The 27,123-nt window shown below is 32.5% G+C and overlaps 1 protein-coding gene across 1 annotated transcript; it reads right to left on the bottom strand.

The window, feature by feature from the left end:
- Nucleotides 1–911: 911 nt before the first annotated feature.
- LOC112747626 (alcohol dehydrogenase 2) lies at nt 912–17,578 on the bottom strand. Its single transcript, XM_025795754.3, has 10 exons — nt 16,802–17,578; nt 16,562–16,698; nt 14,674–14,720; nt 3,338–3,669; nt 2,738–2,820; nt 2,419–2,494; nt 2,266–2,327; nt 2,056–2,151; nt 1,242–1,403; nt 912–1,158 (listed from the first exon to the last, which is right to left on the bottom strand). The coding sequence occupies exons 1-10, from the start codon at nt 16,965–16,967 to the stop codon at nt 1,042–1,044; spliced, it is 1,278 nt and encodes a 425-aa protein (XP_025651539.1). The 5' UTR covers nt 16,968–17,578; the 3' UTR covers nt 912–1,041.
- Nucleotides 17,579–27,123: the final 9,545 nt, after the last annotated feature.

Genomic DNA, 27,123 nt, shown 5'->3' with positions numbered 1-27,123 from the left:
ATGTTTGATCATTATCATATTAATTTGGAGTTTTCTAAATTTATCAAATCCGACAAAAAATCGAACAGTATTCAACGCTTTTGTTTTTTACGGCGATTAAACCCTGTGAATGAAATCCAAAGGCTCTAATCATTCCAAAATTGTGAAGGAAATATTAGACTTTGATTTTGTGATATGAAAACGTGCTGAAGTGGCTTGAAGGTATTCAATTTTGATTTGTTTTCATTTTGAGATGATTGGTCTAAAGCGGATTTTAGATAAAAGCTTGTGGCTTGTGCTATTTAGGGGTGTTCGCGGATCGGATCGGATCGAATATAATCGAAAATTTGATCCGATCTGCACAATTTTTATCGGATCGGATCGAATATGATATCCGCGCCCTTTTAGTACCGGATCCAATCCGATCCGCAAATGTGCGGATCGGATCGGATATCGGATATATCCGCATAATTAAATCTTCTCTTTTTAATCATGTTTCTATATAAAAAATTCAATAAAAATATTTCTTTCACACTTTTGAACTTATTTATTCTTAAAATATTTTTAATCAAATTCTTTCTAAATAACAAAAATAAAATAATATAATATATGGATAATAATTACTAACTAAAATATACAAATAAGTAAATATAATACCAAACACATATATTTATTTATTTTTTAATTATTATTGTGCGGATCAGATCCACGGATCGGATACGCGGATGTAGAGCATATATCCGCGATCCGATCCGCAAAGGTGCGGATCGGATCCGATCTGGTCCTATCAATTTGCAGATCGAATCGTATTCGCAATTTTCAAATTGAATGCGGATATTTACCGCAGATCTGCGGATACGATCCGATCCATGAACACCCTAGTGCTACTTGCCTACTTTGTAAAGTTACTTGTTATTGTCAACTCTGACACATCTCGGCAAATTTGTTTTTCCAATATCAATCTGATATATAAGTATATAAATATAGCATTACTTAAAAATATATATAAAATCAAATAGTAGTTTTCCTTTAATTTCAACAGGACTAAAGTTGTAAAAAACACTAGTCGTTCATGTCTATGATTGTCCTTAGACCTTGTCCTTTGATCATGTAATCAAAGGCTTTATTGATTTCAGAAAGAGGAACTCTATGAGTTATAAACTTGCCCAGCTCCAATTTCTGCCAAAAAAAAAAGAGTGTATAACTCAATTTCTTTTTGTATAGTTTAAATTGAAATAAGAAATTGAGTTGATTGTACTTACGTTGTTCATGAACATATCAACTAGTGTTGGTAGGCCAGTCTTAGGCTTGTAGTTCCCAAAGGTTGTGCCTGTAATTGTCTTTTCATTAAGAAAATTGAAGGGATTAGTCTTGAAAACTGCATCACCACTAGGCACTCCAACAAGTACAGCAACACCCCATCCCTGCATATTTCAAATTTTTTAAGTTAATAAATTATAAATACACATAATTGAGGAGAAAATATAAAAAATGAGTACAAATGAGTATGTACTTGTGATAACAACCAAGTAATGCGAATGAATTCTTATGGTTATCGCTTGAAGTCGGCTTAAATAGACAGTTTATAACTTACAAAGGTTCAACCAAGGATAAAAATATTCCTATTTCAATTAATTAATTTCAACTTTATTTTTTGTGCAAATTAAATTAGAGTTTCATTCTTATTTCATTCTCAGTCTTTGTCTCCTACTTTACACTAAACACAATATTGAGACTTATTTTAGTCTCTATCTTTCCGTTTTTATCGCTCAATCTAAGTCTTTCGGTCTCTGTTTCAATATTGATAACTCCTTTATCAAAACCATCTGGTATGAATTCATCTAAATCATGTAACACTTACTTATTCCGTTACTAGATTAAACATCACGATTCTTTTCAAGTACCCTCATCAACCTAGAGCTCATCCAACCACTCATACTTATTTTGCTAAACTTCTAGTTACTCCTTCGTAACATCTAAATTCCACATTTTTATGAATAATAAAACATCATAAAAAATAACAAGATTATGTAAAAATATCAACATGATGTGATCTATCCCTTGAAAATCACATACATCATGGAGAGCTTCCATTGCAGACATTAAGGCATTAATGTTTCCAGTACATTCTATGCACCTATCAACTCCACCATTTGTCATCTCTTTGAGGACCTATATAGATTGTAACAAAGGTTTTGGCAATTATGATATAATAATAATATTGTAAATGAGCTAATTGAAAAATATCTTAAAGATTTCTTTTTTATTTTTCGTTTTTTTTTTTACCTCATGAACTGGTCTTTCATGTTCTTCTGGATTTACGAAGTCTGTTAGTCCAAATTTCCTGGCTGGCATTGAGATGTGAAAGAAAAGAAAAAATGATTCAGGTCAGAAATTACTTGTGAAGTTTGTTGGGTTAGCAGCAATATGCGTGCTTACCATACTCAAGTTTGTTGGGATTCTTGTCAATTCCAATTATCCTGGATGCTCCAGCAATTTTTGCACCTTCGGCTGCCTAATCGTATAACCATAGGAGAATTATAAGAATTTTTATAATTCTAAATTGATTAAAAAATTTAGTATATATTTTTTGAAACATAAAAAGCCTTAAGAAATTGTAAAAATTTATTTATCTAAAAATTATAAGAATAGTTTGGCAATCTCAACCATTTTTCTCATTTGTCCTTAAACTTGAAGTAGATCTTTTTTTAGCTTGAAATAAATAAAATCGTTATAGTATAATTTAAATAGATATTACAGCCAGTCCAACAGTTCCAAGCCCAAATATTGCTATTGAAGCCCCCTTCTTTGGTTTGGCAACATTGAGAATTGATCCTATCCCTGAAAAATTTAAAATTTTCTGTCTTAATTTTTGGACAAACAAAACAGTAAAATACTTCAGCTATTATTCAGAGATGTATTGGGTGAGTTTGTTTATTTTTTATCCTAGAAAAATGATTTCGCAACATATATATACATATATATGAGTTTAATAAAAAATTACAAAAAAATTATTACATATTTATAAAAACAAATCAATACAAAAGAAATTTTTGATAGAGAAAAAGGTAACCAAATATAATTAGTCTATAGAATAGTTATCGATCTAGTAACCAAATATTTTGACTCATGAATAATTAATTGGTCACCGTTAGTGACCAAATTTTGTTAGTCACTATATCGATAGCTATGGGCATATTTCTTCTAACAATAGTGTTAAGTGCATATCAAAATCAGTCATTAGTATAAAAATGAGTTAAACAACATATATATTTATACATAAATATATAATAATTAATTTTGATGTACATAGTATTTTTGTTCTTATAATGTGTGATACATTAAAATGGTTAAGAACCTGTTGAGATGCTACAACTGAGGAGACAAGCTTTGTCCAAAGGAAGTGTGGGATTGATCTTAACAACACTTCCTGAATGAACAACTGTGTATTGGCTAAAAGTGGATGTGCCAAGGAAGTGACTTATAGGTTCCTTGTCTTTTATAGTAGAGAACCTTGATTTTCCGTCACTTATCATACCCTCTCTTGTTGGGTTTATTCGCAACACCTCACACATGTTGCTATCTTCACACTTGCAGTTTGGGCATTCCCCACACTCTCCAGTGAATAGTGGAAGAACATGATCACCAGGCTTGAGATTTGATACACCATCACCTACACTCTCCACAACCCTGCTTAGTAATAGAAAATTAGTTAGTAATCCAGTTCAATGAGAGATCACTCGGGATTAAAATCATGTAAGAAATTCACACAAGATAATAATTCATACTCGATATAAGAGAAAAAATAAATTAATTAATCACATATAACTCTTTTCGTAAATTCTCTCGGACATTAGTAGTCATGTATATATATTGTCTCTTTTTATTATCTTAAGTTTTTTAAATGAGTGATTTCATGACATAGTATCATATCTCTATCTCTGAAAAATTTAGAGTTAGATTCTTGGTGAATAAAAAAAATGAAAAAAAATAGCATAAGACAAATAAAAAAAAAAGACTTATATAAAAATCAAGAGAATTTGAAAGAGACTCTTATTTAAGAACAGAGAGAGTTAGAGATATAATTATATATGTTGCCTCTTTCTACCGGTTTAAATTTGGGGATGAATAGTTTTATGACAAATGTTTATTCACTGAAGTTAATTAATACACTTTTCCTCTTTTTCTTAATGAACTAAATTCTGAATTGAAAATTTTAAATTAAACATTTGTTTATCTTATATACACTATAATTGATTTTTTTTTCCCCACCTCATTATACACATCCTTCGCTATGTTGGTAGATGATGTGTGTGGTCAGGATTAGAAAGTCAATTAATTAGCATAGCTGCAACCTGGCACAATAGAATTGGTAATATGAAGTTCGTTATTGTCTGAAAATATAAGTTAATTATTATGTTAGCGAGGCTAGCTTAACTAACTTAGTGAGGCAAGTTAGTGTACTCATGTATATAAGCCAAGTTTGTATTACAAGCAAAGCATGACTCATGCATCATTCTAAATTGGAATTCATTTTCAGAAGCTAAAGGTGTGTTTGGTTTAGTTATTTTTTTGTTGACTTTAGAAAACAGTAATATTACGTTTTATGATGACAAACATATTTGGTTGAGTTAAAAAAATCCAAGTGTTATTTTTTTTATTTTTCATGGTATTTCTCAATTCAGTAAGTTAAGGACTAATTCGTCGTAGTACCGAACTTCATTTAAGGGTTTATTATTGGCCATGAGTTGCGGCATGCACAAGAAGGGATTCGACCTCTAATACTTATTTAAACGGACTAGTAAACTAACCACTAGATTAACCCAACTTGATTAACCCAAGTGTTATTTGATTAGTGATGTTTGTGTAGGCCATATAAAAAAAGTTGCACAGCCCAAAGGAAATAAAGCCAATTAGTTTTGGACAGAAAATTGGGTATTACAGCTACAGTTTGGACAAGGAAAGCAAGAAGCATTATACAGCATCACATATTCAGGCATAGCACAAAAGCAAGTAGAAATAGTGAGTTTATTTTTGACACCAAAGTTTGCAAATGAAAATATGATGGAGGGAAAGAATTAATTCTTGGAGCCAAAGAAATAGTTCAACGGTGCTGATTTGATCAGTACAACAAAAGACAAATAACCACCAACATAAAGAAGAAAAAGAAACAGCAAAAGACAGCAAAGACAACACAATTATGACCATAGTTATCAGAACCGAACCGGTAATTAACTCGGTGAGATTATTGGGTCACCGGGTCACTGGTTCAACCGTTGGGTCACAGGTTGAACCGGTTGACTCGGTTATAATTAAATAATTATATAAAATTTAATTTTTTTATACTAAAATTTTTTTATGTAAAATTAAATTATTTTAATATATCAATAATTTATTAATTAATTATATTAATCAAATATATGTTGAAAAAGAGTTAATATTAATAAATATTATATAATTATCAATAACAAAAATATGGTATGATTAATAAAATATTTTTGTTTATCTTTTTAATTTAAAGAATATTTAACAACATTTAATATTTTTAATAATTATGTAAAATTAAAAAATAATTAATTTAAGTGAGTAAATATAAAATAAAAAATTAATTAAATTAAATATAAAATTAATCATTAGAATAAAAAGACAAAAATGTAAGGAGATTTTAAATTTTACATGAATAAAAGAGTTAATAAGATAAAGTTATTAATTAGGATATGTCTAATAAGTTATAATATATTTATAAAAAGGCATCAAAAAAACCAAAAAAGCATGGTAGCCTGGTGGTTACAAATTCCTTTATTTTCCAAGGAGTGCCTGGTTCGAATCTTGCAGGTGATGCAGTGTCAAAAATTTTTAAAATCCACGTGCCCGGTCTGACCGGTCCGGTTTCAATGTGCGGTTCACTCCGGTTTTCACCGAGGCTAGCTAGGCGAAGGACTGAGTCTAACATAATCGTAAAAAAGCTTTTTGACTGGAACTTCCTACGTTTTCAGGCCCCTTTACTTTTTTTTTTAAATAAAGCGCTAGTGCCCCTATCCTATAGAGTAAGGCTCTTCTGCTATCAATGAAACCGAAAGAAACACAAAAACCCAGTGTGTTTTGTATAGATCGAGACTTGTAGCTGGATTATTTAAGGGTCCGGTTCACCAGTTTTCCGATCGAACCGACCGGTCTAGTCCGGTTTGATAACTATGATTATGACCTCTATCACTGCCACCTTGTGTCCACGTCATATTTGCATCTTCACTACCTCTGCTGTTGCATTCATTTTTCTAAAGGAGAAAGACAACTACGACCCTGTCTTTAGAGTGTAGAAATTGTCACTGTGGATAGCTTCAAATTTTGGAAATATAAAAGGAGCATTTAGCGAAGACTTAAAAGGCAAAAAGTAAGGGCATCGTTTTCTAAATTTTCATAAGATTTTTGCTACATTCATCTTTTCTTTCATTTTATTCATTGTTTTTTTTAGTTTATCTTTTTTTGTTTTCAATAAAAAAAATGTGAGATATTAATAAAAGTCATTAAAAAAAATCAAAGAGAATTTAATTTAAAAAAAAATCATTGAATATGTCAAATTCTTTTGATGTATTTCTATTTTATGTTATGAATATGAGAAACTTCTCTTACTAAATCGAAAAAGTATTTAATTAGTGTTGTAGTCTAGGCGACACAGAACTTAACCAAAAGAAGCTTGGTTTGAAAGGTGAGTGTTTCTCGATAGAATTAGAAATAATTCTAAAAAATTGATGTTTGTAATTTCTGAAAATTATAGTAAAAAATATATATGGTGGAGAGTAAATATAAATCACATTATATTAAATGGCTGAACCAAGATATATAATGGTACAAATTTCTCTTTTTTGCTATGTCTTTTATACTATCATTATGAGAAAAAATAAATTATCTCCTACATAATTATGTTAACAGACACTACAATAACTAAGTTTTAAATCTATTTTGGTGACTACATTAAAAGGATGAAAAAGTAACCTAAATTCAACTTCTTCTTTAGACTATTGATAATTTTTATTTTTAGTTTTTATTTTATGTGAAAATAAAAAATAAAACTTAATATATGTTTGGTTATATTTTTTGAAAACGAATTAAGAAAATATTTTTTAAAATAATAAAAATTTTTGAAAATGTTAAAATGTTTTCAATATTTTTCTAAGAGAATTTTGAAAATAGATTGAGAGTGAAGAATAAAAATACAGATGCATATTTGTAATATGGGAGCCACTCAAATAAAGACATCTAAAATGTCTTTTTTTAAAGATATTTTTAATAATTAAATTTAATACATATAATCAATTAAATATGTGTTATTTTTGTCAAAATTAGACCAGACAAATAAATTTGATAGAAAAATGGTGAATTAAATCTTGAATCGGTTTAAATTAATATTATTTTTTTATAAAACATAACTTCAATACCCTTATTATAAAAAATGACTAAAATATTATATATATATATATATATATATATATATATATATATATAAATTTTGAAAACTCTAAATCCTAACCATACGACGGCAGAGAAGTAAAGGACTATAATTTAGAATTCTCAAAATTAATATATATAATAAGGATATTGTAGTCATTTTTTATAAAAAAAATAATATTAATTTAAATTAGTTTAAGATTTGATTCACCATTTTTTCAGTAAAATTGATTTGTCTGGCCTAATTTTGATAAAAATAACATAATTTAATCGAGATATGTCTAAAACGGAGTTAAACCCCAAATAGTCCATGAGATTGGCGTTTTACACTAAAATCGTCCCTGAGATTCCAATTGCTCCAATTACGTCCTTGAGATTGAAAAAAATGCACCATATTAGTCCATGACCTATTTTCCATTAACGACGTGATGACATGGCATGATGACGTGGACTGTAAGTGACACGTGTCACTTCATGATTTGGCCACGTGTAATGGTATGATAATGTGGTGACCAGTGACACATGGCATGCTGACGTAGATGGTTGTGCCACGTGTCACAATGTTATTTAGCCGCGTGTTCGGTTGTGCCACGTGTCGCAGCAGTATTTGTCCACGTGTCATCCATTTTTTCATCGTTGTATATGCACCAAATTAGTCCCTCACTTTGCATTACGTGACTCATTTTAGTCCCTGAAATTGAATGTCGTGCACCAAACTAGTCCATTCACCAATTTTTTTCTCATTTTTTCTATAAATTCAAAATTCTCAATTTTTTGAATGTATTAATTTCAATTCTATTTTTTCACATGTTCTTCAAATAAAAGTGTTTTTATAAAAAAAAATTTCTCTTGCGAATACCCTAATCGCCGACTTGGAGTTGACGTGAAGGCTTTTCAAACACCTTCACTACCATCTTCGACCTTTCAGTACTTTTATAAAATATTTTTTTTCTTGCAGATACCTCTAATAGCCGCCGTCTTGGAGTTGACGTGAAAGCATTTCAAGTTCCCTCATTACCATCTCCGACCTCTTTCGTCTAGACTGTAGAGGTCAAAGATGGTAGTGAGGGTGCTTGAAATTCCTTCAATCTAACTCATTTATACATAACGAAAATGTGTATTTCATAAGAAAAAAATGTTTATTTTAATTATTAATTTCTTGTTAAAAACACATATTTTTTTATGAAAAAAATGTGTCTAATCAATCATATAATTATTTTTTTATAATAACATACTTATATATTACAAAATTTATCAATGTTAAATTATTAAAAAAATTATATAATTAAAAAAAATCTTAAAAAATTTTATAAAAGCATTTGTATTTAAATGATATATGAAAAAATAGAATTGAAATTAGTGTATCCAAGATATTAAAATTTTAAATTTAAAAAAATGAGAAAAATCGGTGAAGTGACTAGTTTGGTGCACGACATTCAATTTCAGGGACTAAAATGAGTCACTTAGTGCAAAGTGAGGGACTAATTTGGTGCATATACAACGATGGCATAATAGATGACACGTGGACGAATACTGTTGCGACACGTGGCACAACCGGACACGTGGCCAAATAACATTGTGACGCGTGGCACAACCATCCACGTCAGCATGTCACGTGTCACTGGTCACCACATCATCATACTATTACACGTGGTCAAATCATGAAGTGACAGTCTCACTTACAGTTCACGTCATCATGCCATGTCATCATGTCATTAATGAAAAATAGGTCAGGGACTAATATGGTGCATTTTTTTCAATCTCATGGACGTAATTGGTGCAATTGGAATCTTAGGGACGATTTTAGTGCAAAACGCTAATCTTAGGGACCATTTTGAGGTTTAACTCATCTAAAACGAGCTCAACAATTATGTGCTTATTGAATGAGTCACACTTATATAGGCCATTAGATTTTATTAGATGAAAATCAAAGGCTAATATAAAAGAAGAGTATAGATAGATTCCAATAAATATAGAACATCCTAGTACATAAATAAATACTTTAAATGACAATTCTTTAATACACAATACTTTAAACAGCAACAGAATCTTTTATTCTTAAATATATAAATATAAAATATATGAGTATTTTTTATTTAATAAAATTAATTATTATGCAAAACTTTTTTATAATATTAAAAAATTATATTAAAATAATATTTTAAACTGTAACATAAAAATATAAAATTATTAAAATTTTATTTTATATTACTGATAAATAATTAGATTATTATATTCAAAATTTATTAACTATATTATTATATAATATAATTTTTTATAAAAATATTTTAAAAAATAATTTATTTAAAATATTATTTATAATACATGACAATATTAATTTTTTTATTTTTTTAATTTAAAAAAATATAATAAATAATATAATTTTAAATACATATCTAAATAAAAAAGTTAATATTTTCATATATTATATATAACGTTTTAAATAAATTTTATTTTTATAAATATTTTGATAAAAAATTATATTATATAATAATATGTTTAACAAAATAATTAGTTAATAAATTTTAAATATAATAAATTAATTATTTATCAAGTAATATAAAATAAATTTTATTTATTTTATTTTTTTATGTTGTTGCTTAAAAAATCATTTTAATATTATAAAAAAATTTGTATAATAATTAATCTTAATAAATAAAAAAATTTATATTTTGTATTTATTTATTTTATATTTTTAAGAACAAAAAATTTCTATCTTTATATAATAAAATATGTGATAATCTTCCTATATATATATATATATATATATATATATATATATATATATATATATATATATATATATATATATATATATATATATATATTAGGAGTGGTAAAACGGGTCGAATCTTTTAAAATAAAGATGGTTCTATTGACAAATATTATTTTGAACAATTTTATTGAAGTTAAAAATAAAAAAAAAAGATAGTAAAAAAATTATATTATAATTTGACTATTTTTTATTTGTATTTAATTGTTTAATTTATTTTTTGTTAATTTTAATTAATTTTATTTTTCAAAAAAAATAAAGTCAAACGGCTAGTATTTTATACCCACTTTAGTTGGCGGGGCGAGTCGGCCAGCATTGCGACCCCTACATTATATACTATCTAATAATTTTTTTATATATTAAATAATTATAATCATATAACAATATTGAAATCAGAAAACATATTAAATCTGTTATAGTATAACTATTTAAAATACCATTTTAATATAATTTTTTAATATTATAAAAAATTTTGCATAAAAATTTTGCGGGTTTGGCAAATTTTTTTAATTTGACAGGTTTTAAATCCTAGTCCGACCCACATTTTTTAGTGAGTTCGGCGGTCGACCCGACGGACTCGACCCGTTTTGCCACTCTTAATATATATATTATAAGAAGATTATCCCATATTTTACTATATAAAGGTAGAAACTTTTTGTTCTAAAAAATATAAATTAAATAAATACAAAAAATATAAAATTTTTTATTCATTAAAATTAATTATTATGCAAAATTTTTTATAATATTAAAATGATATTTTAAACTACAATATAAAAATATAAAATAATTAAATTTATTTTATATTACTTAACAAATAATTAAATTATTATATTTAAAATTTATTAACTAATTACTTTGTTAAATATATTATTATATCATATAATTTTTTATCAAAATATTTGTAAAAATAAAATATATTTAAAATATTATATATAATACATGAAAATATTAACTTTTTTATTTAGGTATGTATTTAAAATTATATTATTTATTATGTTTTTTTAAAAAAATTGAAAAAAATAAAAAAGTTAATATTTTCATGTATTATATATAATATTTTAAATAAATTATATTTTTAAAATATTTTTATAAAAAATTATATTATATAATAATATCTTTAATAAACGTAGTTAGTTAATAAATTTTAAATATAATAATTTAATTATTTATTAAGTAATATAAAATAAAATTTTAATTATTTTATATTTTTATGTTAGTTATAGTTTACAATATTATTTTAATATAATTATTTAATATTATAAAAAAATGTGCATAATAATTAATTTTAATAAATAAAAAATATTCATATATTTTATATTTAATTATTTAAGAATAAAAGATTTTGTTGTCGTTTAAAGTATTGTGTATTAAAGTATTGCCATTTAAAACATTTATTTATGTATTAGGATATTCTATATTTATTAGAGTCTATCAATGCTCTTCTTTTATATTAGCCTTTGATTTTCATCTAATAAGATCTAATGGCCTATATAAGTGTGACTCATTCAATAAGCACATAATTGTTGAGCTCGTTTTAGACATATCCATTTAATCGATTATATGTATTAAATTTTAATTACTAAAAAACATCTTTAAAAAAAGATGTTTTAAACGTCTTTATTCAGGGACGGAGCTAAATAAAAGATTAGAGAGATGCCAAAAATATTTATATAATAAAATAAGACTAAAATAAAATTTTGAGAAGGGACTAAACTGAAATTTACATATAATTTATATGTAAAATATTAAAATTAGAAAGAGTCATTGTCGTCTTTTGCTACAATATAACTCCGCCCTTATCTTTATCTGAATGGTTCCCTTATAATAATAATGAAACCAGTTTTTATGATTTATTTGTGTGTATATAAAGAAACACAAGAGATACGATTCTTTTTCTTTGTTCTTCCTCCTTGATAACAAATGAGTAAAGACTCAAGAGTAAATCAGAATGGGAATTGAGATGCTACTCAAGAAAATCAAAACTCAAAAGGCACAAATTTAAGAAATTACTACAGAATAAATGTCGCCAAATTATAGACATGGACATTATGTAGACAAATTATTGCATTTTTTGATATCTTGTGAAGATTATTATATACCAAACTAGGTGCAAACTACAAAATATATCAATAAATATGGAGTAATATTTATAAAAAGTTAATTTATTTTGTAATTAGAAAAGTCATTTTAGTTAGATTTATTTAAAGATATTTTTATATTTAACTTACATATTTTAAAAAATAATTATTTAAAACAATCGAAAATTTGAAAATAAAAACATTTTTTTAAAATCAAACACACTCTAAAATTTTATTCTTGCAAATCTTTCATTTCTCAATCTTTTCTCTACTCTAAAATCAAATATTTAACATAGTGCGGTATGTATAAAGTAGAGCTGAAAAATGGACCGAAATCTATTAGACCGGCTTGCATATATCACTAACAAAAATAGGTATGACGGAAAATGTGAAACCGTCAAATTTAAAAATTTCGCACTAACTCACACCGCTTAATCCGTAGACTTTGGTGAACTTGAGACTTGAGAGCAAACTTCCACGGTGGGTGGCAAAGTGGGTAGCCTATCCAGCCAAGTCCTCTTCAAAAAGAGAAATTCTCTACATACAAACATTTTTTTATACAAGTCTTTACAAGTGTATCTCCTTCTTCTTCTTCTTGTACGTTCTTCTTCCTCTTCCTCTTTTTCTTCTTTTCTTTCGTTTCTTTCCTTCTCTTTCTCCTTCTTCAACAGTTACTGCACGTTTTCACTACATCTTCTTCTTCTTCTTGCTGCATGTTCTTCTTCCTCTTCCTCTTCTTCTTCTTCTTTTCTTTCGTTTCTTGCCTTTTCTTTCTCCTTCTTCAACCGTTACTGCACATTTTCACTGCACCTTCTTCTTCTTCTTGCTGCATGTTCTTCTTCCTCTTCCTCTTCTTCTTCTTCTTTTCTTTCGTTTCTTGCCTTCTCTTTCTCCTTCTTCATTTACGTGCTTTTCTCTCTGTTTTCTTTCTTCATTATTCTCGATTTCCATTGTTTTTTGACATCAAGCTCTGAAATCGTTTTTGAAGAAGAAGAAGCAGTAGAAGATGAGGAGGAGAAAGAGAAAGAGTTCTGAATTATGCATAAGGTGTACTTCAACGAATTTTGGGTGTATTTCTTAAATCCTTTGGATGTAGTTTTGTAATCCTTTGGGTGTATTTATGTAATCCTTTGGGTGTATTTCTATAATCGTTTGGGTGAATTCCTGTAACCGTTTGGGTGTATTTCTGTAATCCTTTGGATGTATTTCTGTAATCGTTTGGGTGTATTTCTGAAGTTCCATTATCTTCAAATTTGGCAAGAAACTTGTTTTCATGGAGGAAGAAAAAGAAGAGTCATTTATAATGCATGATGAGTAGCGCGCTTTGGAAACAGGAAGTGGTTGAATAACGTGCGTTTATTTACTCTTGAAGGTGGGAGTGTAATACGTATTTTTTATTGGGCTTATGCCAACTTGTAAGACTTATAAGCCAAAAAGACTTGTATGTGTAGCAAACCTCCTTCAAAAAATGGCGGTCCCCCCACCAAGTTAATAGTGGGTTTAAAATGTTATAACCTGTCTTAGCATTATTGTAGGATAGGAACTAGTCCACTTAACTCTTTTTTTAAAAATAAAAATAATTAAAAAATAATAATTAAAAATAAATACAAATAAAAAAATAATTAAGTTATAATACAATTTTTTTATTATATCTTTTATAAATTTTTAATTTCAATAAAATTATTTAAAATAATATTAATCAATAGAATCATCTTTATTTTAAGAAATAAGTCACATAATTTAAACATATATATTAAAGTATGAAATAAATTTAATAATAAAAAATAATAAAAAATAAAAAATATACTTAAAAATAATATAATTATTAATTTATATAATACTAATTCATCTTTTATTTAATAAAAAAAAACTTTCTATTCGAGGAGCTACCCGCCTGTCCCACCAAAATCTGCGGATTTAGTAGTGCAAATTTGACTATTTTTTTTTATTTAACAAATTCTAAATACTAGTTTAGTTAGATTTTACCACTAAAAAGATATCTTATTGTCTTTATTATTTTATTTACAGATTTTGTCTATATAAAGTTAAGCAAATGTATCACAGTTGGGTGTTTTATGAATCAACAAATGTTCTGATTTCTGAATAATTGAATGAGTATCGGAAAGTTTCCTTTATTTTCTTTGAGTGGTAAACTGGTAATAAGTTTGAGAAAAAAAATATAATAATATCATTTATGTAAGTAATTTGGGTTAATTAGTTATAAGATTTAAACTTACATTATTTATAAAATTATAAATTAGAAATATTTTATTTCAAATGATTTATCATCACTATTTTTTTATATTTTTAAATGACCTTTTTTTTTCTAATTCAATATGTATTCATGGTGGGGAAGCATTAATGGCACCAGGAGCCATCAAATTGATTACAACTTACCCAGATGCTTCGTGTCCTAATATGCGTGGAAATACTGGTGGTACGCTCTGATCACATTCATTCACAGCAGAAATTGTTAGTTATACGTACGTTAGAAATCACGTCCAAAAAAAAGGGAGAAGAATAAAATGTTAACATTTATTTATTATTTGACAATAATTGCATTTAAAACATATATAAATGAGCAGGCAACATAATCGGTAGAAAAAGACAGAAAGCGTTTTAGGCAAAATATAGGGATTGTTTGGTTGAGTTTTTTAGAAAAGATTTTTTTTTGAGTTATTTTTTTTTAAAAGATTTTATAGAAAAGTTAAAGTAATTTTATGTTTGGATATCTCATAAAAAAATCTTTTTATTTATTAATTATGTTTGGATATAATAATATAAAAGTACTTTTTTATTTATTTATTACATGAAAAATATTTTTTTAAGAAAAAAATATTTTTTAAAAAAATGTAAATTATAATTTTTCAAAAAAGATATTTTTTTGATTTTTCTAGTACTTTTACTTTACTACTCGAAATTTGTCAAATACACTAAAAAATAAAAAAAGATTTTTTCTATTGAAAAAGATTTTTTTTATTAAAATAATAACACCCAAACAAATACATTGACAAGTTAGATCTATGTTAGAGAAATTAAACTTGCGATTAGCATTATATTTCAGGTGACCGTACTAATTACTAAATTAAAGTTGAGATGTTAAAATTACATATATATCTAATTATCTATAATTATCTATGCATAAATCTCTTTTGACTGAAAGTCTATAAAAAGATGCATATTGTTAGGGAATATATATGAATTTTTTATTTAAATAAATAAAATAAATATAATATTTACAGATATAGACACACTAATAAAAAATTATATATTTTTTATTTATTACTTATTTATTTATCTCACTGACATAAAAAAACAAGATGGTTATAAATATTTCGTTTGAATTTCCAATGAAATAACAAAATATTTTATGCATAGTTTATTTGTTCATGAGATACATAACTATTTTATTTATATTGTCAACGAGATAAAATTATATTTTTCAGCATAATTTGAATTATGTTTAATTTTTATTTACAATCTAATCTAATTTTATTTAAAGGAAATTATAAGTTTTATTATATTAATCTAAATTTATTTTTTAATTTTATTCAATTAAATTATTATAATTTGTACGGATTTTTTTTTCACAAATTTAAACTATTTTTTAGAAGAGGTTTCAATAGACATGAGTTACGCGTGCTAGTAGTAAGCGGAAAAATTGCAATGTGTGACTATCAAGCTGCAATGCATTATTTGAGGAAGTTAATTTTCAACTACATAATTTATTTCATTTTAAATTTTGTTAATTTCTACGAATGGTTATGATTGATTGCGTGAATTCAATCTACATTTTAAATTTGATTACTATTTTATGAATTCATGTTGATTTAAATTAAACAATTTAAATTAATCCAAACCATATTGTAAAATACCATATTATTCTATTAGCAGTTTAAATAATATAATTATAAATATATTTTATTTGTACTATCAACGAGATATTATTTAAAAAAAATATATAATCTTATTAATTATCTCGTAACGAACTAAATACATGCAAACTTAAATTTTTTGTTATTTATCTTACAAAATAAATAATAAAAAAATGTAATTTTTTATGAGTGCCTCTAAATTCATAACTTTTACAATTATTTTATTTATTTGAAACAAAAATCCGAAATATATTAACAACCAAATATTTAGCATATGTCAGAGGAAAAAAAAAACAAGTATTGACGGTATGAATCAAATTACTTTTGGGTGGATTAGACTACTAGTTTCATGAAGATTTAAAGAAAGCTTAGCATATATGAATTGAATGTTCTAGAAATTAAATACTAACCTTAGATTCCCAGAAATATAAATCAGTGTGGCAAAGTGATGAATATTTGATGTTAATCCTTACTTCTTTGGCTTGTGGTGGAGCAACCTCCACATCTTCAATCACCAATGGCTTCCCTGCTTCCCATGCAACTGCAGCTGCATATTCATTCATATATATAGAGAAAAAAATATTTTGTTATAATGAAGGGCAACAATAATAATAATAAGTTTCAGAAAAAAAAATTATTTTTTATCATACCTTTGCAAGGAATGACCTTGCCTGCAGTGGAAGAAAAGTTAGAGGCTAATAATAAAGAAGAAGAAGATGAAAGAATCATTTTTGAATTATGAATAATATTGTTGCTGTTTGATGATGAACGCAGGTACTGAAATAATAAACTTCGTTGCTTCTGAAGACTATGCATTTTCTTTTACAAGCTATTTAAAATTAAAGGTGCCTACTTAGCTGATCATATGCTTCCTTTTCTCTTCTTCTCCTTACCTATATTTATATATAACCACCTAACCAAAGAAAAGGGAAAAGCGTAAAACACAACATCATAAAGAAACTTTTAAGTGTAAGTTGGATTTAAGAAATTTTAATTCATTATTAATTTTTTTATGAAAATATATTATTTTCATGTTTGGTTGAAGTTTCAAAATTTGACTTTTAGGATTTATTTTCAAATGTAATTTTTGTCTAAAATATATGTTAAATTTTATTCTCATAAAAACTAAGATGTAAAATTACTATTATATTCCTCATTTATTATGTATCGTATCAAATAGCTCATTATTATTCTTCTACCGATATATATTGAGGTTACTTTAAAAATTAAAATTCTGTTCCCAAAAATATATATAATAAACAAACATATCTTATTATTATTTATCCTTATTAAAAACAATTTCAAACCACTTGTAACACTAAACAGATAAGTAATTTCCGAATATAATATATATTATCAAAAATATAATTTCTGGAAATGTATTATTTATTTTAGTTTGAAAATGCAGTTCCCGGAATGTTATTTGTGAAACAGCTAATCTAGACACTTTCTTAATTAATAACTTTTAAGGGATACTTCATACTAGGCCGGTGTGTTCATCATGATTTGATTTCTAAAAATTCATGACACATTTCTTTAAACCTTAGGATAAGCTTTGTAAAATTCTTAGAAGGGACTCTCTTATAATCCTTCTTAGTACTCTTTCTTCGTTTTATGTACTATTTTAGAACCAAAAAAAAAATGTCCACCAATATATTTTAATCAATTTGTATATTGTTTTTACTTAATTTTCAAATAATTTGTGATATATAATATATGTTTGACCTTACAAGTATACATGAATTTACTGAATTATATTTTTTATCTTTATCATATCATATTTTTTATAAATTTGTTATATTTATCCTTTTCTAATAAAATCATTTAAAAAATTTAATTATTTTAACTATTTTAAATTTTATAATCAATTTAGTATAAATAGATAATATTATTCTCTATATCATACACAATAAAAATTCTTACAACAAGAACTTAGTTGTTATATTAATAGGAACCTAAAACTCAGTCCAACTACTCTTAGGATAAAAGTTTTTAAAAATTATTATTTACACATTAAAATTAGTTATTATGTATTTATATATAAATATATATAATTTATTTTTTTATATATATTTTATATTTTAATATATTTTATTTTAATGACTAATTTTAGTATATACCAAATATAATTAAAAATGTTTTAATGAGATTTTCTTTGTTCAAAGGACTCAAATACTACTACTATATATTTAACACATTAACCAATCTGACATTTGTATTTAATATAAGAATTTTATTAATATATTTTTAATATCTGAAAACTTATTAATTGAAAAATAAATATAAAAAGTTACTAGCTATATGATATTATAATTAAACTTATATATATATGTCCCACACATATATTTAAAGGTAAATGTTATGGTGTCTAACACTTTGTATCTAAGTTACTAAAAGAAGTAAATAAATTATATTTAATAAATTTTATATAATTTGTTTTTTATTTTAAATATTTTATTTTTTACTTTAAAAAAAAAGTTAGACAATTTAGACACCATAACAAAGACACCATAAAACTCACTATATTTAAATCCTTTAGAAAAAAGACAAGATTGAATAATGATGATAATATGGATTTCATTTAAGTTCAGCTGCGCTATAAATTTTGCATGCTAATATTGCCTCACGGACAGGCTAGGGGTTGCATGAAGACAGAAGACCCATGTTGACAGCTAATGAAGATCGCCAGAGAGGGGTCGCATAATAAATACGACAATACGTGAGGAACAAATTTGAGTTAGTCGAATAATTAGTTTATTTAATTGTTTAAATAAATCAAGAATTTAATTTTATTTTAATTTATATATGTAGTAATTTATTAATCAACAATAAATTTTTAAATAAAGTTTAAATTCGCGACGGATTAATTATTGACCTGTCGAACCGAAAGATACTATAAAAACAAAAAAATACATCACAATTCACAAGTTCACAACTAACACATCTCAAAAAGCAAATCACCATATTTAGATGATACCTGTTCGTTGACCAATTCCAATTTCTGACTTAGGAATAAATAATAAATTTAAAAGATAAACGGTTAAAACTGTTTTTAATTTTTAAAAATATTATTGATAAAAATATTTTTTATTTTTGTTAATAACAAAAATATTTTTAAACTATTTTAAAATATAACAAAATTACACAATATTAAATATATATTTTTAAAAATGTTTTAGAGAAGATTTTTATATCATTTTTTTGCAAACATAATAAAGAATAAAACATTTTTATTTTTAAAATTTAATAATTTTATGCAAATTAGAATTTTTTGTATTTTTTTTATCAAAGATTTTCTAAAGGAAGGAAGTTAGTGTAACGGCCTGGCTCAGGCTACTTACGGGTCGACCCGACCCACTGAATACCCGACCCGAGCGGTCGGTCATATGCAGCTCACCACTCGACCCGGACACGCGTCCCTGACAGCTCTCCACTGCAGCTATAAGGAAGCTTCGAGGAAGGTGGGCCTGTCCTTGTAGGGCCCACCTCTGACACAGTATAAATGGGGAAGGACCTGCCCTTCCCCCAAGGTACGTCACACTTTCCCACCTAACCATTTTCCCGCCTGCACATTAGCTGACTAGAGCGTCGGAGTGTCTTTGCAGGTGGCACCCCCTCACTCTCCTTCCACAACAAGTGCTCGGCTACTCGGCAAACCTGACTCTAGCACGACCGTGGTCGAGGCGTTCTCACTCCCTCCAATTATCGCCCGATTTGTCCGGAAAACCAACAACCGAACATTGGCGCCGGCTGTGGGGACCGCCTAAATGGAAGTCGCGCTGGGTCCCGGAGACCAAGCCCGAGCAGCCGGAGCGGAGGGGGCAGCCTCCGTCGCCTCGCTAAGGGGGCGGCGGAGGTCCCCCCGACAACACACAGAACAGCACACGAGGACACGACCCTTCGGGGGAACGGGCGGCGACAGCGCCATAATAATGCAGGAGCTACGCCACAGGGTCCAGAACCTAGAGCGACAGTTGGCCGACCGGGACCAGGACGGACGAACCACTGATCCCAGTTACACCCCATCCCCCGAAAGCGAAGAGGAAGACTCCCACCGAAGCCGCCCGCGGCGTACCTCCGCATCCCGAACGGAAGCGGAGAGCACGCGCGAGGAGTCTCCTATCCCGAGAAGACAAAATGACACGATCATCTACTCCCGAGGCAGGTTAACCCGCCGAGCGGCAAGAGATCGCGAAGACGGGGACGGGAGATCCGAGAGAACACGACAACCTGTGATAATGGGCGCCACCCCATTCCACCGATCTATCCTCGAAGTCCGGTTGTCGAAACACTTCGACAAACCGACGGACATGAGGTACGACGGAACTCAAGACCCTCTAGAACACCTCACGGCCTTTGAGGCCAGGATGAATCTGGAGGGAGTGGGGGACGAGGTAAGATGCCGTGCCTTCCCGGTAACCTTAGCGGGACCCGCGATCAGGTGGTTTAACGGCCTCCCGCAGGGATCCATCTACAGTTTCTCGGACATCAGCCGCGCATTCCTGGCCCAATTTACAACACGGATAGCGAAGGCAAAGCACCCGATCAACCTTCTAGGGGTAACCCAGAGACAAGGAGAACCGACCAGGAGGTACCTAGACCGGTTCAACGATGAATGCTTGGAAATCGATGGCCTAACCGATTCGGTGGCCAGTCTTTGCCTGACGAACGGCCTCCTCAACGAGAACTTCCGAAAACATCTTACCACGAAACCGGTTTGGACAATGCATGAGATCCAGACGGTAGCCAAAGAGTACATAAATGACGAGGAAGTCAGCCGAGTTGTGGCTGCCAACAAACGGCAGTCCAGCTACAATCAAACCCGGCAACAGGACAACGGGGAAAGGCCAAAGGAACGAACCAGGGAAGAGGCGCCAAGCAAGGCACCAAGGACATTCCCCCGAGTCGGGAAATTCACCAACTACACTCCACTCACTCTTCCCATCGTGGAAGTTTACCAACAAATAGCCGAGAAAGGAATCCTGCCGAAGCCCCGACCACTCAAGGACCGCACTGGAGGGAACAAAAACCTTTATTGCGATTACCACAAAGGTTACGGCCACTTAACGCAGGATTGTTTTGACCTAAAAGATGCGCTGGAACAAGCGATAAGGGAAGGTAAACTAGCAGCGTTCTCCCACCTAATCAGGGAGCCAAGGAGGCGCTACCGCGACCAAGACGAAGAAGGCAAAACCCGTTCGGCAAAGCGGCGACAAGAGCCAGAAGGCGGAGATCACGGCCTCACTGTGATAAACGTAGTGACGGCCAAAAACGCCGCACCAAGATCCAGATCCGCACACAAGAAAGACGCAAAGATATTGTCGATCTCCTCCTCGTCGACGCGAAACTCTAAAAAGCCTCCATTCATTTCTTTCGGCCCAGAAGACCAATGGTTTGACGACGCCCCGGAAAATCCACCCATGGTCATAACGGCCCGAGTGGGGACCGGTCTCGTCAAACGTATCCTTGTTGACACGAGAGCGGACTCGAACATCATGTTCCGCAACGTATTCGACGCACTGGGATTAAGGGATGCCGATCTGACGACTCACCAACATGGGGTCATCGGATTGGGCGACCATTTCATCAAACCAGACGGAATAATATCCCTGCGAATCTCAGTAGGACAATCCCAGGGCAGGAGATCGGTGATGGCCGAGTTCGTGATCCTCCGAGACTCCACCGCCTATAATATTATTCTGGGAAGGAAGACTATCAATGATTTCGAGGCCATAATCAACACAAAGCTGCTAGTCATGAAGTTCGTTACCGATGACGGATCTATAGGATCCATAAGAGGAGACCTTGAGACGGCGGTCGCTTGTGACAATGCCAGCCTCTCCCTAAGAAAGAAGTCCAAGGAGGCGTCCGGTGTGTTCCTAGCCGACCTAGATGCCAGAGTAGACGACAAACCCAGACCGGAACCAGAAGGGGATCTGGAGAAGTTCAGGATCGGCGAGGAAGAGGAAAGATTCACGTTCGTTAACAACAACCTCCCGCATGAGTTGAAGGAGCCCTTGGTCGAAATGATAAGAGCCAATAGGGACTTGTTTGCCTGGACGCCAGCCGACATGCCAGGCATAGACCCAAAAATCATCTCGCATCATTTAGCCGTCAAGGCGGAAGCACGTCCAGTAGTCCAAGGAATTCGTTAAGAAGTGTGTCAAGTGCCAAGAAAACGCCAACTTCCATCGTGCACCAGCCTCTGAGCTCAGCTTGCTAACGTCCTCTCGACCGTTCTCGCAATGGGGAGTCGACCTCTTAGGACCTTTTCCCGTCGGCCCGGGGCAAGTCAAGTACCTCATAGTCGCTATCGACTACTACACAAAATGGATAGAGGCCGAACCACTGGCCAGCATATCCTCCTCCAATTGCAGGAAATTCATGTGGAGACAAGTCATAACACGATTTGGTATCCCGGAAGTCGTCATCTCGGACAATGGGACACAGTTCACCGACAAGAAGTTCACAGAATTCCTCACCGGCCTGGGCATAAAGCAGAAATTTTCCTCGGTGGAACACCCACAGACAAACGGGCAGGTCGAGTCCGCAAATAAGATCATACTGCTAGGGCTCAAGAAGCGGCTGAATAACAAGAAAGGCGCTTGGGCCGACGAGCTAGCCTCGGTCCTCTGGTCCTACCGAACAACCGAGCAATCCTCCACTAAAGAGACACCCTTTCGACTAACCTACGGGTCAGACGCAGTGATACCCGTAGAGATCGGGGAGCCGAGCCCACGATTACTCCTGAAGGGAGTAGAGGAAACTGTCGAGAAAGACCTGATAGAAGAAACCAGGGAAATGGCCCATCTAGCTGAAGCGGCGCTAAAACAAAGAATGGCCTTACGCTACAATGCCAAAGCGCTCAAAAGAAAGTTCGAGGAAAACGACCTCGTCTTGAGGCGTAATGACATCGGCCCATCCGCCCCGGGAGAAGGCAAACTAGCAGCGAACTGGGAAGGACCATACCGAATCAAAGAGGTAATCGGGAGAGGAGCATACAAGCTAGAAAGACTCAACGGCAAGGAAGTCCCGAGGACATGGAATGCATATAACTTAAGAAGGTTTTATTCCTAAGCCATTTATTTTGTAATAGCACTTCAATGTCTTTGTTACAATGATTGAACCTGCCCAATTGCCACATGCTATATTTGCCTATGTTATCTCATTATTTCTAACTTTTTGAGCGACCACTATGAAAGCAAGGATACGCGGCCTCGGGACTGATCACCCCGGGAGCCCCTCAGGTCAAAAACATGATAAACGACCATAACAAGAACGCACGCGATAAACGGCCAACGCGAGTAAACGGAAACGCAAAGTAAATCAACAGCAAAGTAAAACAAGAATTAAACGTACGGGCAAACGATCCCATAAACCCACTAACGGGCACCAAAAGTCGTAGAACAATGGTTCAACAAAAAAAAATTCGATATTACAAACACTATTTCTTCGGCATATCAACAATCTTCCCATCCTTGATGGTCTTGAAAATACCAATTGCCGACACGTCGAAGTCCGGAGAAACAATCTTCACTTGAGCCTTGAGGGCATCTTCAGTCACAAAAATTGCATTCTTGCCCAGCTCCTTAACCTCCTTGTGCTTCCGCTTGAACAACTCGGCCTCCTCCCGAGCAGCCTTGGCGGACGCCGCCGCTTCGTCTCGCTCTTTCTCTAGAGCGGACACCCGACTTTGCGCGGCACTCAATTGGCTCTTCAAGGTCATCTCCTGCTCCGTTAGACGAGATACAGAGGCATCGGCAGTCTTCAATTTCTCCTCTGCCGAAGCAGTCTTTTTCTCGGCAGCATCAAGCTTATTCCCCGCTTCAACCAACTGATCCTAAAGCGTTTTAACTTGGTTTTTGTACTTGTTGTTGGCATCAACGGCAGATTCAAGCTTCCGACGAAGCGAGGCCATACCAGAAAGTTCAAACTCAGCCTTTTGGGCTATGGCCGCGCCACGAAGGAGGGTGCGGTACATCCACCGAGCCTGCCCCGAGAGGTCGGTGCCATGGAAATGATCCTCTGTGCCCGGAAGCAGCTGGGCGTCTATGAACGTCCCAGCGTCAAAATTCCTTTCCATGACAGTCAAAACCCCCTCGGAACTAGACTGGGACCTCTGTCTCTTGGGAATGGGGATGACGGACAGCTCTTCCTCCTCCTCCCGACGAGAGGAAGACGAGTGCCCAGGAATAGGAATTTCTGGAGGAATCGGGGTTGCAGAAGTCGGGGTGGCGGCTTTTGCGGACGCGTCGACATCGGGAGGAGGCACTTCTGGAGGAACCGTCGCCTGCTGTCCTCCAGTCTCCTCACCCTCGTCATCCTGAAGAAAGGTTTGATACAAGTTATCCATGCCGGTCACTTCGGCAGAAAGCCCCACTACAGAACAAATTGAAAAATGAACAAGTTAATGGAAGCAGCAATGGAAAATTTAAACAAGCGACTACATGACAAGAGAAACTCACGGATATAATCTCGGGCGGCCTCCCGGTTACCCATGAGGAGATGGGGATTCACATTGTTTCTCCCAAGAACCGCCCACAAAATGTCGGCTATCCGCCGATCCACAGTCGACATCCCTTTATAAGTAACCTTGATAAAAGGATTAGACCCCACCCAGAAACTCCAATACGTCGGGATGAGGCGCTCCTTTTCCAAAGACAACCAAAAAGGGTGACGACCCTTGACTGGGTGGACCTTAAAATACTTGTCCTTGAACCCGTGGTAGGAGTCCTCGAACAAACCAAAGATCCTCCGGCCCTGGGCAGACCGGAAGGACATGAACACTTTCTTGTGTTTCCCCTCATTCGAAGGGTTAGTTAGATTAAAGAAAAAGAGGAAGAGGTCGACAGAGATCGGTAGCTCTAAGTACTCGCACACCATCTCGAAGCAGCGGATGGATGCCCAGCTGTTCGGATGTAATTGAGATGGTGCCACCGAAATTCGGTTTAGGAGGCTCATCTGAAAGGGGGAAAAGGGGATGCGGACCCCAACCTGAGTGAACATGGCCTTGTAAAACCAGATCCAATCGGCAACCCGGGGGGCATTGAAATTAATCTCATAAAGCCGCTCGTGAGGGGCGGGGACATAAACATCATAGTTCGCCTCCTCGTCGGTACCCCCACAGAGATATTCGGCCTGGCGAAATTCCGTAAGCTCCTCCTCACCCATCTGATTGGGAGAGTTCCTGAGGTCGGAAACCACCCACGCATACGGGTCATAACCCGCGGCGGAGCTAGAAGCTCGGCTAACGACACGAGGCATACCTACAGTGGGGGCACCGCGCGGTTAGTCCGTGAGGTCGGAATCCAGGAAAAACCCAAAGAAACCCCACGTGCCGTGACCACAAGGGGGACCAAACAAAACCGAGACCAGAACAAAGACACAAACCCCCCATGACACACCACAGTCAACAAAAAGAAAGTGCATCCATGAAAATGCGTCCATGAACAACAAGAAAAGAGCAAGCACAGGAAAAATGATCATAACAAACATGCAAACAACCATTAAAGCGAAAGGAAAGAAGTAGTTACCTGGATGAATCGAGAAAATTCAAATAAGGACGAAGCACACTGGAGCAATGAAAAGAACTTCTAAGTGATGAGATCGTAGGACGAAGGAATAGGCAATATGATCAGAAAAGCAAGCAGAAGAAGAACAAAACGTAAAACTGTTTAAAACCGCTTCAGTGGAAGCACGAAAGGCCTAGGGGCAGAACAGTCTTTGCACGCATGGGTTTTTTCGACCCTTAATGAGCATTTAATGCCCCTCGCGAGAAACGAGGCGACAAAAGAACGCCCCGAATTACGAACGGGCACGCATGCGAGCGGCGCGTCCCTCATACGAACGATCGACCTCGCGACAACAGAGAACTCGCCTCCAACGACCCATACAGTCGGTTAACGGCGCGTGGGGGCACTGTAACGGCCTGGCCCAGGCCACTTACGGGTCGACCCGACCCACTGAATACCCGACCCGAGCGGTCGGTCATATGCAGCTCACCACTCGACCTGGACACGCGTCCCTGACAGCTCTCTACTGCAGCTATAAGGAAGCTTCGAGGAAGGTGGGCCTGTCCTTGTAGGGCCCACCTCTGACACAGTATAAATGGGGAAGGACCTGCCCTTCCCCCAAGGTACGTCACACTCTCCCACCTAACCATTTTTCCGCCTGCACATTAGCTGACTAGAGCGTCGGAGTGTCTTTGCAGGTGGCACCCCCTCACTCTCCTTCCACAACAAGTGCTCGGCTACTCGGCAAACCCGACTCTAGCACGACCGTGGTCGAGGCGTTCTCACTCCCTCCAATTATCGCCCGATTTGTCCGGAAAACCAACAACCGAACAGTTAGTAAAATGCTAAAGTGAAAAATTAATCACTCTTAAATTAAGATAGTAGAACATACATCTTATAAAAGTTACAAAATCAATAGTAATTAATTCTTCAATTTATTACTTTATCAACTTTCTCACTTTAGAGGATCTAAATTCTTTTTTTTCAATAACCAAGAATACTGTTAAAATTACAAAAAAATCTAAAGATTGAATTTTAGTCCATTTTTTTAATCTACTTTTAAATAATTTTTTAAATATTTCTACAAATTTTTATATCAAATACATTAGCGATTTGCTAAATATAAAAATTTTGTGTCAATAATAAAAGAATAATATTCTTTATAGTTGTTTGTTTTTGCCAAGTTTTATAATATTTAAGAATATTTTTGTTGTTATACAAAATAAAGATATTTTTGTTAGTGTTTTCTAAAATCAATGACTATTTTAATATTTACCCAATGGTAAATTTTTGGATTGAGATAATAAGATGATTAAATTATATCATAAGTGAAATCTTGAGCATAACCAACTTGTAGATGCATGAAACCACGAACAAGAATCTAACGAATGAACTAAGTTAAATTGTTGGCTCTTATGTCTTAACGATCGCTTTGTAAAGCCGGGATTGTCCACATAAAC

Source organism: Arachis hypogaea, chromosome 2 (genome assembly GCF_003086295.3).
Source record: "Arachis hypogaea cultivar Tifrunner chromosome 2, arahy.Tifrunner.gnm2.J5K5, whole genome shotgun sequence".
NCBI lineage: Eukaryota > Viridiplantae > Streptophyta > Magnoliopsida > Fabales > Fabaceae > Arachis > Arachis hypogaea.
The sequence above is the reverse complement of the archived record's forward strand: the minus strand, read 5'-3'. Positions and strand labels throughout refer to the sequence as shown.